Raw genomic sequence first — 17,697 nt, 5'->3', positions numbered from 1 at the left:
TCTTTGACCACACATATCATTTTCCAAGAAATCGTACCTAGTCAAAACTCATGTTCCTTCCCCTGATCCCTATCCTAACCATAATGTAAATAATCAGCTGCAGCGCTGCTCTGGCGTGAGTCAGCCTAGAGCCCCAGCCTGACTCTGACAGGACATTTTAATGTAAAATACCCTCTGAGACCCAAATAGAGGGCGGCTGGGTGAGCACTGAGCAGAAAGAACTGCTTGGAAAAGGTTATGAAAGTGGAATGACTTAGCAGATATGGAGGGAGAGTGAGAGAGAGAACGAGAGAAAAAGAGGGGAGTGAAAAAAGGAGAAAGAGAGATACAGAGAGAGAGAAAGCGCGAGAGAGAGAACAGTGAAGAACAAACACCATTGTAAATTCAACCTATATTTATGTTTATTCATGTTCCCTTTTGTACTTTAACTATTTGCACATCAATAAAACACTGTATAAAGACGTAATATTTATTCTTTTGGAACCTTTGTGAGTGTAATGTTTACTGTACATTTTTATTGTTTATTTCACTTTTGTTTATTGTCTATTTCACTTGCTTTGGCAATGTTAACATATGTTTACCATGCCAATAAAGCCCCTTAAATTGAAGCAAATTGAATTGAATTGAGAGAGACAGGACTAAATGCAAGAGAGAATGCGTGAGAGAGAGAGAGAAAGAGAGGGGGGGCTAAAGAGAGAGAGAGAGAGAGAGAGAGAGAGAGAGAGAGAGAGAGAGAGAGAGAGAGAGAGAGAGAGAGAGAGAGAGAGAGAGAGAGAGAGAGAGAGAGAGATTCTGGTACAGTGAGGAGAGGGGAAAGTGAAAATGACACTTGAGTTGTTGGCTTGTTTTGGTTCTACAGATGGTTTCTTAGGAAACCTGAAGTAGATGTATGCTTCTTGCTCTGGTTCAGAATGGATTGAGACTGACAGATGGTGCAGCAGGCCTAGCTCGTGCCAAGTCTGCAAACTGGAGCACAGACCTTCTGAATGGCTGGACTGCCCAGTCACACAGTAAACACGACCTAACTTACGCCGAGTGCTCTTCAAACGACCATGAAATGTATGAATCATTGCATAGACCACAGATTCAGGTCATGCCAGTTAAGTCTGGGTTACTGCATGTAGGGCTTTGAAAGAGGTAGATGCTACAGAGTGTACCACTGGCAATGCAGGAGATTGGTCTAGCAGTGGCACAGCCAGGCTCTGGACTACACATGCCCCGTGAAAGACCAGGGTTCAATTCCTGGGCCGACATCTACAACTCTTCATACTGCATCTCTTATTTGTCCACCCACCCCTATTCAACATTATCTATCCAAAAAATTAATCAGGTCATTTGTCAATGGCTTATGATCCTCGCAGTTTACTCTGAGTCGATATTTACATCATGCCCACAAATTGGGGAAAACATTTTTCCCAATTGTAAAGGAGCCAACTTCATCATAGATTTTTTGTTATGTAGAAAGAAAAAAAAATGCTGAAAAGCTGTTGTGTTGTTCAATGTACATGTAACCAGATCAAAAATCACGACCGACAATTTTCAATGCTTCCACGTAGCGAAATAGAACCTGTGAGAAGTGCTCTGTGGCTTCAGGCTATTCAGCATGAGAGAGGGAAATGTGGAGTCCTGGTGGTCAAGTAGGATACACCTAGCTACAGTGCCTTCAGAAAGTACTCATAGCCCTTGACTTGTTCCACGTTTTTTTGTGTTACAGCCTGAATATAAAATTGATTAAATTGAGATTTTTTACTCATTAATAGATCATGTAAAGCTGAAATGTCAATACGTTTTCAACCCCTTTGTTATGGCAAGCCTAAATAAGTTCAGGAGTAAAAATGTGCTTAACAAGTCACATAATAAGTGGCACTCACTCTGGGTGCAATAATAGTGTTTAACATGATTAATAAAGACCAGACAGGGTTTTCCAGTGCCTCACAAAGAAGGACACCTATTTGTAGATGGGTAAAAAATAAAAAGTAAAGCAGACATTGAATATCCTTTGAGCATGATGAAGTTATTAATTGTACAATGGATGGTGTATCAATACACCCAGTCACTACAAAGATACAGGTGTCCTTCTTAACTCATGTTGGAGAGGAAGGAAACTGCTCAGGGATCACCATGGGGCAAATGGTGACTTTAAAACAGTTACAGAGTTTAATGGCTGTGATAGGAGAAAACTGAGGATGGATCAACAACATTGTAGTTAGTATCCACAATACTAACCTAAATGACAGCGAGAAATAAAGGAAGCCTGAACAAAATACAATTATTCCAAAACATGCATCCCATTTGCAATAAGGCACTGAAGTAAAACTGGAAAAAAAGCAAAAATAACTGCTTTTTTCCACATACTCAGTATTCATATCCCAAAAGAAAGAAATGATCTCACTACAATACATTACAATAGAAAGTTATCAAAAATAGATAAGCTCTTGCTATCATGGAAAGGAAAATACTTGTCTATTTGTTGAAAAATCACCCTGATGAACTCTTTAGTCATATTCCAGTTGACCTATTTGCTTATGGTCTAGCCTACACCTAGCAACCAGTTTTTCAAATTATATAAGCAAAAATATATATATTTTATTTGTAACGGCAAGCCAGACAAAATTAAATGGGCCGATTTATATAATGACGATGAATGATTAAATATTAAAGAATTAGACCTCTCACTAAAGACTTCAGTCATACAAAAGTTATACTTAGATCCAAACTGGTTCCTATAGTAGATTAGTAACAATGTCTCATCCTATGTTCAAGAATAGCCTTTTCCCGTTTATTCAGATTATAACCTCTCAAATCAAATCACATTTTGTTTGTCACATACACATGGTTGGCAGATATAGCAAAATGCTTGTGCTTCTAGTTCCGACAATTTCAAAACAACTAGCTTATACACACACAAGTGTAAAGGGATGAAGAATATGTACATACAAATATATGAATGAGTAATGATACAGAATGGCATAGGCAAGATGCAGTAGATGGTATTGGGTACAGTATATACATATGAGATTAGTAATGTAGGGTATGGAAATATATAAAAGTGGAATTGTTTAAAGTGGCTAGTGATACATGTCTTACATAAAGATGGCAAGAAGCAGTAGATGGTATAGAGTACAGTATATACATATGAGATAAGTAATGTAAGGTATGTAAACATTATATAAAGTGGCATGTTTAAAGTGGCTAGTGATACATTTTTTACATACATTTTTCCATGATTAAAGTGGCTGGAGTTGAGTCAGTATGTTGGCAGCAGCCACTCAATGTTAGTGGTGGCTGTTTAACAGTCTGATGGCCTTGAGATAGCAGCTGTTTTTCAGTCTCTCTGTCCCTGCTTTGATGCACCTGTACTGACCTCACCTTCTGGATGATAGCAGAGTGAACAGGCAGTGGCTCGGGTGGTTGTTGTCCTTGATGATCTTTTTGGCCTTCCTGTGACATCGGGTGGTGTAGGTGTCCAGGAGAGCAGGTAGTTTGCCCCCGGTGATGCGTTGTGCAGACCTCACTACCCTCTGGAGAGCCTTACGGTTGTGGGCGAAGCAGTTGCTGTACCAGGCGGTGATACAGCCTGACAGGATGCTCTCGATTGTGCATCTGTAAAGGTTTGTGAGTGCTTTTGGTGACAAGCCAAATTTCTTCAGCCTCCTGAAGTTGAAGAGGCGCTGCTGCACCTTCTTCACCACGCTGTCTGTGTGGGTGGACCAATTCAGTTTGTCCGTGATGTGTACGCCGAGGAACTTAAAACGTACTGCCTTCTCCACTACTGTCCCGTCAATGTGGATAGGGGGTGCTCCCTCTGCTGTTTCCTGAAGTCCACGATCATCTCCTTTGTTTTGTTGACGTTGAGTGTGAGGTTATTTTCCTAACACCACACTCTGAGGGCCCTCACCCTCGGAGTGGCCGTCTCGTCGTTGTTGGTAATCAAGCCTACCACTGTAGTGTCGTCTGCAAACTTGATGATTGAGTTGGAGGGGTGCATGGCCAAGCAGTCGTGGGTGAACAGGGAGTACAGGAGAGGGCTCAGAACGCACACTTATGGGGCCCCAGTGTTGAGGATCAGCGGGGTGGAGATGTTGTTACCTACCCTCACCACCTGGGGGCGGCCCGTCTGGAAGTCCAGTACCCAGTTGCACAGGGCGGGGTCGAGACCCAGAGTCTCGAGCTTGATGACGAGTTTGGAGGGTACTATGGCGTTAAATGCTGAGCTGTAATCGATGAACAGCATTCTCACATAGGTATTCCTCTTGTCCAGATGGGTTAGGGCAGTGTGCAGTGTGGTTGTGATTGCGTCGTCTGAGGAACTATTGGGGCGGTGAGCAAATTGAAGTGGTTCTAGGGTGTCAGGTAGGGTGGAGGTGATATGGTCCTTGACTAGTCTCTCAAAGCACTTCATGATGATGGAAGTGAGTGCTACGGGGCGGTAGTTGTTTAGCTCAGTTACCTTAGCTTTCTTGGGAACAGGAACAATGGTGGCCCTCTTGAAGCATGTGGGAACAGCAGACTGGGATAAGGATTGATTGAATATGTCCGTAAACACACCAGCCAGCTGGTCTCCGCATGCTCTGAGTACGCGGCTGGGGATGCCGTCTGGGCCGGCAGCCTTGCGAGGGTTAACACATTTAAATGTTTTACTCAAGTCTGCTGCAGTGAAGGAGAGTCCGCAGGTTTTGGTAGCGGGCCGTGTTAGTGGCACTGTATTGTCCTCAAAGCGAGCAAAGAAGTTGTTTAGTCTGTCTGGGAGCAAGACATCCTGGTCCGTGACAGGGCTGGTTTTCTTTTTGTAATCCGTGATTGACTGTAGACCCTGCCACATAGCTCTTGTGTCTGAGCCGTTGAATTGCGACTCTACTTTGTCTATATACTGACGCTTAGCTTGTTTGATTGCCTTGCGGAGGAAATAACTACACTGTTTGTATTCGGTCATGTTTCCGGTCACCTTGCCCTGGTTAAAAGCAGTGGTTCGCGCTTTCAGTTTCGCGCAAATGATGCCATCAAGACACAGTTTCTGGTTTGGGAATGTTTTAATAGTTGCTGTGGGTACGACATCGCCGATGCACTTGCTAATAAACTCGCTCACCGAATCAGCGTATTTGTCAATGTTGTTGTTTTACGTAATGCGGAACATATCCCAGTCCACATGATCGAAGCAATCTTGAAGCGTGGAATCAGATTGAACGGAACAGCGTTGAACAGACCTGAGCACAGGAGCTTCCTGTTTTAGTCTCTGTCTATAGGCAGGGAGCAATAAAATGGAGTCGTGGTCAGCTTTTCCGAAAGGAGGGCAGGGGAGGGCCTTATATGCGCCGCGGAAGTTAGAATAACAATGATCCAGGGTTTTACCAGCCCTGGTAGCAAAATCGATATGCTGATAGTATTTAGGGAGTCTTGTTTTCAGATTAGCCTTGTTAAAATCCCCAGCTACAATTAATGCAGCCTCAGGATATGTGGTTTCCAGTTTTCATAGAGTCAAATGTAGTTCACTTTAATGTCTACATATGTTACATTACTCATATCTCATTGATATACTGCATTGAGACCCAATCACTGGACACTTTAATAAATGGATCACTGGTAACTTTAAACAATGCCACTTTAAATAATGCCACTTTAATCATGTTTACATACCTTACATTACTCATATCACATGTATATACTGTATTTTATACAATCTACTGCACCTTGCCTATGCCGCTCGGCCATCGCTCATCCATATCCATATACTTACTCCATATACTTACACATTCTCATTCACCCCTTTTGATTTGTGTGTATTACATAGTTGTTGGGGAATTGTTATACTTAGAATTTTTCAATCTAAATTATTACATAAAATTCTTGCAACCAATAGAATGTTATATACAGTGGGGCAAAAAACTATTTAGTCAGCCACCAATTGTGCAAGTTCTCCCACTTAAAAAGATGAGAGAGGCCTGTAATTTTCATCATAGGTACACTTCAACTATGACAGACAAAATGAGAAGAAAAAAATCCTGAAAACCACATTGTAAAATGTTTAATTAATTTATTTGCAAATTATGGTGGAAAATAAGTATTTGGTCAATAACAAAAGTTTATCTCAATACTTTGTCATATACCCTTTGTTGGCAATGACAGAGGTCAAACATTTTATGTAAGTCTTCACAAGGTTTTCACACACTGTTGCTGGTATTTTGGCCCATTCCTCCATGCAGACCTCCTCTAGAGCAGTGATGTTTTGGGGCTGTTGCTGGGCAACACGGACTTTCAACTCCATCCGAAGATTTTCTATGGGGTTGAGATCTGGAGACTGGCTAGGCCACTCCAGGACCTTGAAATGCTTCTTACGAAGCCACTCCTTCATTGCCCGGGCGGTGTGTTTGGGATCATTGTCATGCTGAAAGACCCAGCCACATTTCATCTTCAATGCCCTTGCTGATGGAAGGAGGTTTTCACTCAAAATCTCACGATACATGGCTCCATTCATTCTTTCCTTTACACAGATTAGTCGTCCTGGTCCCTTTGCAGAAAAACAGCCCCAAAGCATGATGTTTCCACCCCCATGCTTCCCAGTAGGTATGGTGTTCTTTGGATGCAACTCAACATTCTTTGTCCTCCAAACATGACGAGTTGAGTTTTTACCAAAATGTATATTTTGGTTTCATCTGACCATATGATATTCTCCCAATCTTCTTCTGGATCATCCAAATGCTCTCTAGCAAACTTCAGACGGGCCTGGACATGTACTGGCTTAAGCAGGGGGACACGTCTGGCACTGCAGGATTTGAGTCCCTGGTGGCGTAGTGTGTTACTGATGGTAGGCTTTGTTACTTTGGTCCCAGCTCTCTGCAGGTCATTCACTAGGTACCCCGTGTGGTTCTGGGATTTTTGCTTACTGTTCTTGTGATCATTTTGACCCCACAGGGTGAGATCTTGCGTGGAGCCCCAGATCGAGGGAGATTATCAGTGGTCTTGTATGTCTTCCATTTCCTAATAATTGCTCCCACAGTTGATTTCTTCAAACCAAGCTGCTTACCTATTGCAGATTCAGTCTTCCCAGCCTGGTGCAGGTCTACAATTTTGTTTCTGGTGTCCTTTGACAGCTCTTTGGTCTTGGCCATAGTGGAGTTTGGAGTGTGACTGTTTGAGGTTGTGGACAGGTATCTTTTATACTGATAACAAGTTCAAACAGGTGCCATTAATACAGGTAACGAGTGGAGGACAGAGGAGGCTCTTAAAGAAGAAGTTACAGGTCTGTGAGAGACAGAAATCTTGCGTGTTTGTAGGTGACCAAATACTTATTTTCCACCATAATTTGCAAATAAATTCATAAAAAAATCCTACAATGTGATTGTCAGGATTTTGTTTCTCATTTTGTCTATAGTTGAAGTGTACCTATGATGAAACGTACAGGCCTCTCTCATCTTTTTAAGTGGGAGAACTTGCACAATTGGTGGCTGACTAAATACTTTTTTGCCCCACTATATATATTTTAGCTTAGCACATGCAAAATCCTAGAGGAAAACCTGGTTCAGTCTGCTTTTCAACAGATGCTGGGAGGAAAATGCACCTTTCAGCAGGAAAATAACCTAAAACATAAAGCCAAATATACACTGGAGTTGCTTACCAAGACGGCATTGAATGTTCCTGAGTGGCTTAGTTACAGTTAAATCAGCTTGATCATTTAGGACATTGAACATGGCTGTCTAGCAATGAACAACAATCAACTTGACAGAGCTTGAATAATTTTTTAAAGAATAATGTGCAAATATTATAGAATCCAGGTGTGCAAAGCTCTTAGAGACTTACCCAGAAAAACTCACAGCTGTAATTGCTGCCAAACGTGATTGTAACATGCATTGTCTCTGGGGTCTGAATACAAAAATGATATATTTCTGTATTTCATTTTCAATAAATGTGCAGAAATCTCTAAAAACACTGTCATTATGGGGTATTGTGTGTAGATGGGTGAGATTTTTTTTATTTTTTTAAATTAATTTTGAATTCAGGTGTAAGACAACAAATTGTGGAATAAGTCAAGGGGTATGAATACTTTCTGAAAGCACTGTATGTGTGTTTAAAACATTTAATCACAGGTAAGAAATGTAACGTGTTTAGTCTGTTTTTAATTCCACTCACTACTTGTAGCTGTATAATATGTTTGTTTGTGTTGTTAGTCTTGGCTAGCTTAATGTTCCAGTCAGTAGCTAGCTAGCACTCACTCGCGTGGCTCCTAGCACTGTCATGAAAAGGGGCATGTATTACGTTTTTCTAAGTAGTGAGAAGGCTCAGGAGCAGGCAATGTTTAAAAGCAATCTTTAGGTGTTGTACTTTTCTTAAATGTAGTTCTGTAATTGACTAAAATATGTAGACAACAAGAAAATTGCGTTCTGTAAGCCAATAGGGTAACCAAAGTAACCACAGGTTGTTTTCCTAACAGGTGGGTGGGGCCGTGACGCTCTAGCTAATACAGACTGGGACTATAGGAGCCAAGGACGTCAAGTAACTCAAGAAATAAAACAAATATGGAGAAAAACTCAAACATACCATTGCCAGTCCCTGGTTATTGTGGGGTCTCTTAGAGCAAACGGACATTTCACAGTGCAGGAAGAGCAACGATTCATTGAAGTGTGAGTTGAAGGTGAAGCTGAACCTCTTCCTGTCGGTCTGGGAGTGGGAGACAGGTAGGTCTCTCTGACTGTAGTATTTGACGGTGTCGTCTGTAGGGCAGATATTCTCGATCAGGGTATAGTCTGACGCGATGTTGGGGTTTGAGTTGGCAGAGATGAAGCAAGTCTGGATCATGAAGCCAAGATCTGGGTTGACATTGAAGGCTCCAATCTGACGGGAGAAATACATTTTTCACAAAAACAATCAACACATGTGCCAAAATATTGTCCAGTTTATAATGTGTAAGCAAGGTGTAGAGGTTATATGATTGATACAGCCTCTAAAGATGTCAGATGATTCTATTTACAAATCCTCTCATCGACGTCGTTGAATTGATAAACTATCTGTTTCCCTCTGCAAAGTTGTGTGAGGAACACCATCTTGGCAAATGTCTGTACACTCTCTGTCAGTCCAGGAGCTATTTGTTTTAACACAGAGAACAAGTTAAAGGAACACTATCAGAGTGCTATCAGGTCCAAGAATCACAAATCCTGTGGATTTCAGTCCCTTCAAACGTTTTAAGAGGATATTTCTTTCGGCAGACCACAAGGCATTTCCCTGAGTTATGGGTTCCATCCCAAATGGCACCCTATTCCCCATATAGTGCACTGCTTTTGACCAGAAACCTATGGACCCTGGAATAGGGTGCCATTTGGGACGAAACATGACTTATTATCCCCCTGCTGCTTTCTCTCTCCCTTTTCTCTGAAAAATCTACATGTGTTTTACTGTTTTCTGGCTGTGCCATCGACATGCCAAGGTTGTCAAAAAGCTTGCCCAGTCAAAAACACACGTGTAAGCGGGCAGGCACGGACGCACAAACACGCACGCGCGCGCACGCACGCACGCACGCGCGCGCACGCACGCACGCGCACACACACACACACACACACACACACACACACACACACACACACACACACACACACACACACACGCACGCACGCACACACACACGCACGCACACACACACACACACACACACACACACACACACACACACACACACACACACTGCATTCAAAGGACAGCTCATGGTTGGCAGCGACTAGTGAAAACCCAGTGAGCACTGTACATGCAGGCTGTGACCTGACCTATGAGTAACACAAGTTATGACACACTTGTTGCACAACAGCAGTTTCCTATACAGCTTAGTTTGGGCTGTAGCCTCGGGCTAGGGCAGGGCACGGCAGATCTCAGCCCAGTGTGAGAGGTGTGGAGAGAAAGGGCTAGAAAGGGGCTAAGGACTAGGCCCCATGGCCCCACACACAGAGCTCTTTGTGACTTGTTGCTGCTGTATCTCTGAGGCCACACTGTCAGAGCAGCCGTCCTCCTCAAATAGCTCCATAAATCAACACTTCAAAGAGCCTCACTGTGTGGATCTCGAACTTATCTTACACAACCTCCCGATAGGACCTCCTTAGTAAATACTTATCAGTGCTATTAGCAAGGTACATTCTGGACTTTCCAGACAGAATAAATAGACGATAAGGTCTCTGGGGAGAATTCTAAATGCCATACAGTACTGTATGTGCCAGGACACTTTAAGACAGAGATGATGGCTGGGAGGGATAGTTAACAGCAGAAAGACGATATGTTAACATTATATCCTACCGACTCAGACCAAATATCAACGGACACTGTGGAAGCTAAAACACTAACAAATGAAAGTGGACCAGACCAGTGTACACACAGAACAGTCCTCACTGTTGTTTTGACAGGCCTCATATTAAGAGAGACAGAGACACAGACATATACACACACACAGACAATCCTGGCTCTTGTGAAATCGCTCCAACTCACATGTCCCAACATCTGGATACTAGCCTACTAATTATATTCATCTGAGCGAATCACACACAGACTAAAAATATAACAGACACAATGTACTTAAATGTATTTAGTACAGTTTATAGTATTTCACTGCTTCGTTTACCTCTACGAAGACCTGTTTATTTTTGGAGACGGTATGGAAGGCCTGGGTAGACGGATAATGGAAGAGATGGGTGTTGTACAGCTCCATGTTAACCATGACATCGGTGCTGAGCGGTTCCTTTGCTGCCGGGGCAATACGAGGGAACGATCCTGATGATCCTGATCCTCCTAGAGTGTCCTGGTTCTTCCTGTAGGTGCAGTTGAACTGGAGAGAGGCGGGAGAGAGGAGAGAAAGCCAGTCAAAACAGTTGAACTTGAGGGACAAGGAGAGAAGAGCCAATCCAAACAGTTGAACTGGGGGAGGGGTGAAGAGCCAATCAAAACAGCTGAATTGGAGGGGTGAAGAAGAGAAGAGCCAATCACAACATAATCATGGTTCTAACATACCCTGGCCCTCACCCGTGTCCTCACCCTGACCCTCACCATCCCCCTGGCGCTTACCCTGGCCCTCACATTACCTGGCCCTCACCATCGCCCCTCACACTACCTGGCCTTCACAGCCAGGAGCGTGTCAAGTGTTTCATCACAGCAATATCACTGAGGGACACAGAGATACAGGCAGGAGGAGACAACGATGAGAGAGGAAGAGTGTGTATGGGTAAAGAGTATGGCTATAGAGACACAGAGAAACAGACAGGAGGAGACAACGATGAGAGAGGAAGAGTGTGCATGGGTAAAGAGTATGGCTATAGAGACACAGAGATACAGGCAGGAGGAGACAAAGATGAGAGAGGAAGAGTGTGCATGGGTAAAGAGTATGGCTATAGAGACACAGAGATACAGGCAGGAGGAGACAAAGATGAGAGAGGAAGAGTGTGCATGGGTAAAGAGTATGGCTATAGAGACACAGAGAGAGAAAGGAAAGAGACTGTGTAGATGAAAGGGAAAGCGTGATAGCAGATTTCCCAAAACGCTCAGGTCAGAAGAAGTTCAAGACATAAAGATAATGTGTAGACAGTGAGAGTTGGAATCTTCCATCCTCCTAAGAAGCCAGATGAGTCTTTACTAGCACTGAGGGACACAGGGAGATGGAGTTTCAACCATCTGGACAGGATTCAAGTGGAGGTAGTATATTATTTATTGATGATCAGTGGTCTGGTCTTGACTCCCAACTCTCTCAACCCCAGGCAGGCCCTGTCATGCAATGCTACTCTCTTAATTCCTTTTTCATTTAGGGTTAATTAACCAGGGTAAACTCCCTTGAGTTTGAAAACCAACCTCTTGTTCGAGTGAGACCAAATGTATGAAAAACAAACAAACAGAGAGTCATGTAGGTACAGGACTGGCTCTAGCCATTTGAGGGCCCTAAGTGAGATCTGTTTGGGGGCCCCCATGTCCCGGTAAAACATATTAGTGCTCCCGCCCCCTTTCATGGCTGAGAGAAGAATTTTAGTTTTAAATTTAATTTTCTGCAATACTACCCATTTTGCCATTGGGTGGAGAGACATCTTTGCAGTTTTATAGAAGTTGGGAAAAAAAACAAGCGACCGCTTATGCCTGTAGCTGGCCCTGTGTAGCTAGATGTCTTACCAGAATGAAGGACTTACGTGCTGGTCCTGAGAGAGAATCATATAGAATCCATGTTATCTAATATTATAGATGTCTTACCAGAATGGAGGACCTGTGATCAGGCCCCGTGGTGTGCTCCAGGAAAGCAGCCCTCTCCAGCGCCTCTGTCTCCCCAGGGAAAGTCACGTCTCCGGACTCTAGATCATCGTAATCCAGGGGAACACCACTCCCATCCTTAGGCCCATCGTGACTTATCAGGATCTGGATGTCAACCACAGGGGAGTTGAACACATCAGTGAACACAGTTCAGATACAGTATGCGTCCCAAATGGCACCCCAGTTATTCCATTTATAAAGTACAAACTTTTGACCAAAGCCTGTTCTAAAGTAGTGTACTATATAGCTAGGGTGCAATTTGGGAAACACCCACATTGATCAGGTTCAGGTTGACTTTTTAGAATCTGTACGTCAGCCACATAGGAGAGTTGATCATTGAATCATTGAACATAGTTCAGATATATTCACAAGGTGAATAGGACATGTTCCCAGCTACTGGTGCCAAATCATGTTTTAAGTGTGCATCTCAAATGACACCCTACTACTTATATAGTGCACTACTTTTGTCAGGGCGTTGGTAAAAGAAACAGTGCAATATATAGGGAATAGGGTGCCTTTTGAGACATACACCAGGAAACTTCACCAGTGATTGGCGCCAAACTATTTTAAAATAATGTTCTGCGTGTGAATGGTGTTGTTTCATTCAGGGGCTCAGGACTAGTGTTGCAAAGCTGCCGGTATTTTAGGTAATTAACAGAAAATCTATGGCAATCTATCGTAACTTTGGAGATGTATCTTTGAATAACTTAAAAACATTTAGAATGATATAGAATATTCCTTTTTATATCTGTGTCCATATTGTTCATGAGTTTCTAGTACATGGTTCAAGAGAAAATAGTCTAATTAATGAAAAAAGCATGCAATTACTTCAAATTAACTCTACTAACTATTGACGTTTTCATAACTGCCACCAGTTTGATGGCAAAACACTGAAACAAATACATATTGACATAATAACATAAAATACATACAAGTTTGAAAAAAAAACATATATAGGATATTTAATGCTGAAACCCTCATATTAAACACCAATGGTATCACTAAGTTGATGGTGAATAAGATTTTACAGCTTTGTCATTCAATTAGTAAAAGAAAAAATCTTATTCAATCATTTCATAAGTTGTACATGTGATAAGGCCACACAGAGGGCCAGAGATTATTACAGAACTGTACACAAAAGGGCCACTAGATGTCTTGTGATAGATTACATAAAATCCTTCGAAGATACCAAAATTCTGGTGGTTTACTGGTAAACCTCTAAAGTTTCCAGTAATATACCCTCCCTTTACAACCCTACTCAGGACACCAGTGATGCGGCTCTGGTCTGAATCTAGCTGCCACAACATTCTGCAACAGATGAGCTGAAATTAAAACGTGGGAAAGTCCAGAGATTTCAACAGTCCAGAGCTGAGAGCTTTATCAGGTAGAACCCTGTGAAGCATATATATTTCATTTTCTCCACAGGAAAGAAACACTGGAAGCCCACCCTGTGTACTTCAGTTGTTTACAGGCTCAGAGGTGAGTTAGGGATAGAAGAGAAGAACTAAATGAGGTCAATTATTGCCATTGACATTTAGTTTATTCCTACTGGTGCTTATTTCACACGTGTTGACCCTCCAGTGTAGTCTCTAGTCTAAGGATGTATCCCAAATGGCACACTATTCCCTATATATTGCACTATTTTTGACCAATGCTCTAATATAGTAAATAGTAGACTTGGGCGGTATACCATATATACCATATACCGGGGGAATTTTTGAAATAGCCACAGGATGTTTTTTCAATATCGTCAATACCGTTGAAACTATTTATTTTACATGTTTATACATTAGAATATTTGTAGCTACTTTTGAAGTAAATACCTGCAGTCAACTTGTGCAATACGTTAGGAGATAAAGAATATTCCGTTCTTCAGTTTACCTGTCAAATATTTTTTATTATGAAGCTTACTGGCAGTCACCCGTCAGTCACCAATGGATTACCATTGTTCAGAGTAACAGGATAGGGTTGGGGGATACGGCCATAGAGATCCTATAATTGTTCTATTTAAATATGTGAATAAAGTACTCATATAGGGCTAGTTTCCAGACACAGACCAAGCCAAGTCTTGGACTGAAAGTATTTTAAATGGAGATGCATTTTAGTCCAGGGGTATGCTTATTAGGGTCTGGGCACCCTCAATTTCCAGGCTTTACAAGATTTTGGAGTATGGTAACAAGTGGTAGGCTAGGGTCCAGGAAACGTGCCTTCAATGAGTTGATCATTTGCTAAATGTGCTACTCACTGAGTTGATGTAGAGGACCATAGGACCGGGGTGCATGGGGTACTTGGTGGTCTGACAGCCCTCCAATGGGGTCACCAACGTGTAGTGGGTGGAGTTGACCGTTGCTTTGCATTCTGGGTCTTGAAGAGTCAGGTTGACATTAGCGTAACCGTTGGCCTGAGGAAAGAGACAATGTAATTATAAATAAATAGTCAATCATCTATAAAGTATTTTTTTAATGATATAATGTCAATATAATCTATAATCTTTGCAATAAAATTTAAATCATGATCATCTCAAAACGATCAGTAGAGCTGACTGAGACACATGACACTAGACTAGTGAGGCATTAGACGTCACTATGCCATTCTACAGCACATACTACTTCTCTGTGTGATGTTAAATAAAACCACAGGATAGTCCAACTCTAACCATAAGTATACCTAATTGCAGTGTGAGGGTTTTACTACACTGTTGTCTATTGTGTTGGGCCTGCTTCACAGTGCCCAATGGTAGCACACAAGTACAGACACACACACAGTAGCAAACACACTACACACTGTTGACTCAAGTCAGTGCCAGTCAGTATTAAAGAGGAATAATCATACAGTTAAATCAAGCATGAAAAGTGTGAATTCCACAACTGCCTTTCCTCCATTTTTGACACAATGAAGGCAGACATTTAGTCACAGCGATAAACCAGTTGGTTGACTACTCAAGTATCTCCTCACCTGCAGACTCTCTCGGTCGATGCAGACCACTATCCTGCTCTCCTCACACTGAACACTGAGACCAACACTGAGGGTCCCCTGCTGCTCCTCAGGCTCCCCACCCAGCTCCCCTCCCAGCCAAGGCCGGTCTTCCAGGGAGGGGGGCAGGGACAGGTAGGGCAGGCCCTGCTCCATGAGCGGGGGCAAGGGGAAGGTGAAGGGCAGGCCACTGGAGTGTGGGGAAGCACCCCCCTGACCACCAGAGAGGATGGGGTTGGTGTCACGTAAGATGGAGAGTTCTGGAGGGAACATGGAATCCAGGGGATCCACCACATCTGTAAGTGAAGTGTGTGTGACACATTTTAGTCACACACACAGATGCACAGATACAGGGACTCACGAAAGCACAAGCACGAATGCACACGCACGCACGCACACACACACACGCACGCACGCACGCACGCACGCACGCACGCACGCACGCACGCACACACACACACACACACACACACACACACACACACACACACACACACACACACACACACACACACACACACACACCTCATCTGGTGATTTTAAAGGCATGGAGATTGCACTGAGCACAAACAGAACAGAACATTGAAACTAAATTGGCTCAGAGTTAACAGACTTGAGTTTCAGACTATTGTCTTTATAAGGACAGTTAAAATTGTATGTCGATGGTATGTGGTTTTAAAAATCAATGATTTATAATAGTTTATACTTTTATAACAAGCGCTTACAAATAAAATGTATTATTATTATTAGCATAATTTATTTACACAGTAGATATCTTTCTTAAATGTCGTAAACCAATGTCTATTTGTCATGCATTATCTATTATTTTCATTACAGTAAACATCCACTTTCAATGACCACTTTATTAGTTACACCCATCTAGTACCGGGTCAGAGCCCCCTTTGCCTCCAGATCAGCCTGAATTCTTCAGAGAATGGATTCTACAAGGTGTGGCATTCAAACGTGGCTCAATTGCTATCAAGGGACCTAATATGTGTCAGGAAAATATTCCCCACACCTTTACACCACCGCCAGCAGCCTGTATCATTGACACCAGGCAGGATGGTGCCATGGACTCATGCTGTTTACACCAAATCCTGGCTACCATCAGCGTGACGCAACAGGAACCGGGGTTCGTCGGACCAGGTGATGTTTTCCACTCCTCAATTGTCCAGTGTTGGTGATCGCATGCACACTGGAGCCGCTTCTTCTCGTTTTTAGCTAATAGGAGTGAAACCTGTCTTCTACTGCAACAGCCCATCCATGACAAGGACTGATGAGTTGTGCGTTCCGAGATGCCATTCTGCACACCACCGTTATTTGCCTGTTTGTGGCCCGTCTGTTAGCTTGCACGATTCTTGCCAATCTCCTTTGAGCTTTCTCATCAACGAGCTGTTTTTGCCCACAAGACTGCTGCTGACTGGATGTTTTTTGTTTGTCGCACCATTCTCTGTAAACCCTAGACACTGTCATGCATGAAAAGCCCAGGAGGCCGGCTGTTTCTGAGATACTGGAACCGGCGTGCCTGGCACCGACAATCATACCATGCTCAAAGTCACTTAGGTCACTTGTAGGGTTGGGCGTAAATCCCAGGATTTACGGTATTACTAGCTTGGTACACAAGGGGAAGCCAAAATAAACTCAAAAAAGCCATGTGGGCATCTATTACCAGAATGCTAACAAAATTAGAATAAGTAATAACACATTTCCATGGAAGTTGCTAGCTAAATATGCTAACGTGCGCAACCAAAAATAAACTTATTGCAAAGAGGCAATCCAGCTCATAAAGTTATACATATATAGGTAGGAGCTACCGAATGTCATTTTTGGTGAGTTTGGACATTTACAAGCGAATGTGAATGAGGGACTCAAAGTTTTGACGCATGCTTGTCTGAACAGTACTCTCGAGCAGTGTGTACAGGCTGTATTTGTGTGGAATCTGGAGTCACTAGGGCAACTGGCCTGCCTGCCTGCTCTGCTTGAAGAAGATGGGGAGGAGCAGACGGGCCAAGAACAGAGAGGATTAAAAAAAAGCAAGGAAATCAAGACAGCCTACAGATAACTCATCCAAAGGGCTTTGACTTATCAAACATGGCAGAAAGCTAACCCAATATTGTTAATTCAGCCACTTACTTAGATAACTAGCAAGTTAAATTAAGGGTTGCGTTAATGCAGAATTCTGTGTTTTTTCATGCAGGAACAAAATATGAAACGCATAAGAAATATTTTGCTGCTTTTTGGAAAGCAGATCTAAAATGCTTCTTACTGGAATTTCTGCTCGACACCAGATTAAATTTGTGCTTCAAGCTGCACTTCTCCACTTGGATGACACTTCACGAACAGGCATTCTATCAGCAGACAGCGCTTTGAGATGAATTTTAAGCAAAACATTCGGAAATTTAAATGGCTACATTCTTTCTATGATAAACCTTAGAAATATGATGGCCATGCATCGTTTTTGCAAAAAAG

At 42.6% G+C, this 17,697-nt stretch overlaps 1 protein-coding gene across 3 annotated transcripts in view; it reads right to left on the bottom strand.

Annotated features, from left to right (window-relative positions):
* The window catches only part of LOC123998300 (transforming growth factor beta receptor type 3-like), a 149,615-nt gene that overhangs the window by 12,502 nt on the left and 119,416 nt on the right, over positions 1-17,697 (bottom strand). For 2 of the 3 annotated variants that reach the window (XM_046303390.1, XM_046303389.1), the window contains 5 exons: positions 15,211-15,524; positions 14,501-14,656; positions 12,199-12,360; positions 10,592-10,795; positions 8,533-8,826 (listed from right to left, as the gene is read on the bottom strand). In XM_046303390.1, the coding sequence (XP_046159346.1) occupies positions 8,533-8,826; positions 10,592-10,795; positions 12,199-12,360; positions 14,501-14,656; positions 15,211-15,524 (1,130 nt within the window). The remainder of the gene's footprint in view (positions 1-8,532; positions 8,827-10,591; positions 10,796-12,198; positions 12,361-14,500; positions 14,657-15,210; positions 15,525-17,697) is intronic. The other variant, XM_046303391.1, reaches the window with a different exon arrangement.

This window comes from Oncorhynchus gorbuscha, linkage group LG15 (assembly GCF_021184085.1).
Source record: "Oncorhynchus gorbuscha isolate QuinsamMale2020 ecotype Even-year linkage group LG15, OgorEven_v1.0, whole genome shotgun sequence".
NCBI lineage: Eukaryota > Metazoa > Chordata > Actinopteri > Salmoniformes > Salmonidae > Oncorhynchus > Oncorhynchus gorbuscha.
The sequence above is the reverse complement of the archived record's forward strand: the minus strand, read 5'-3'. Positions and strand labels throughout refer to the sequence as shown.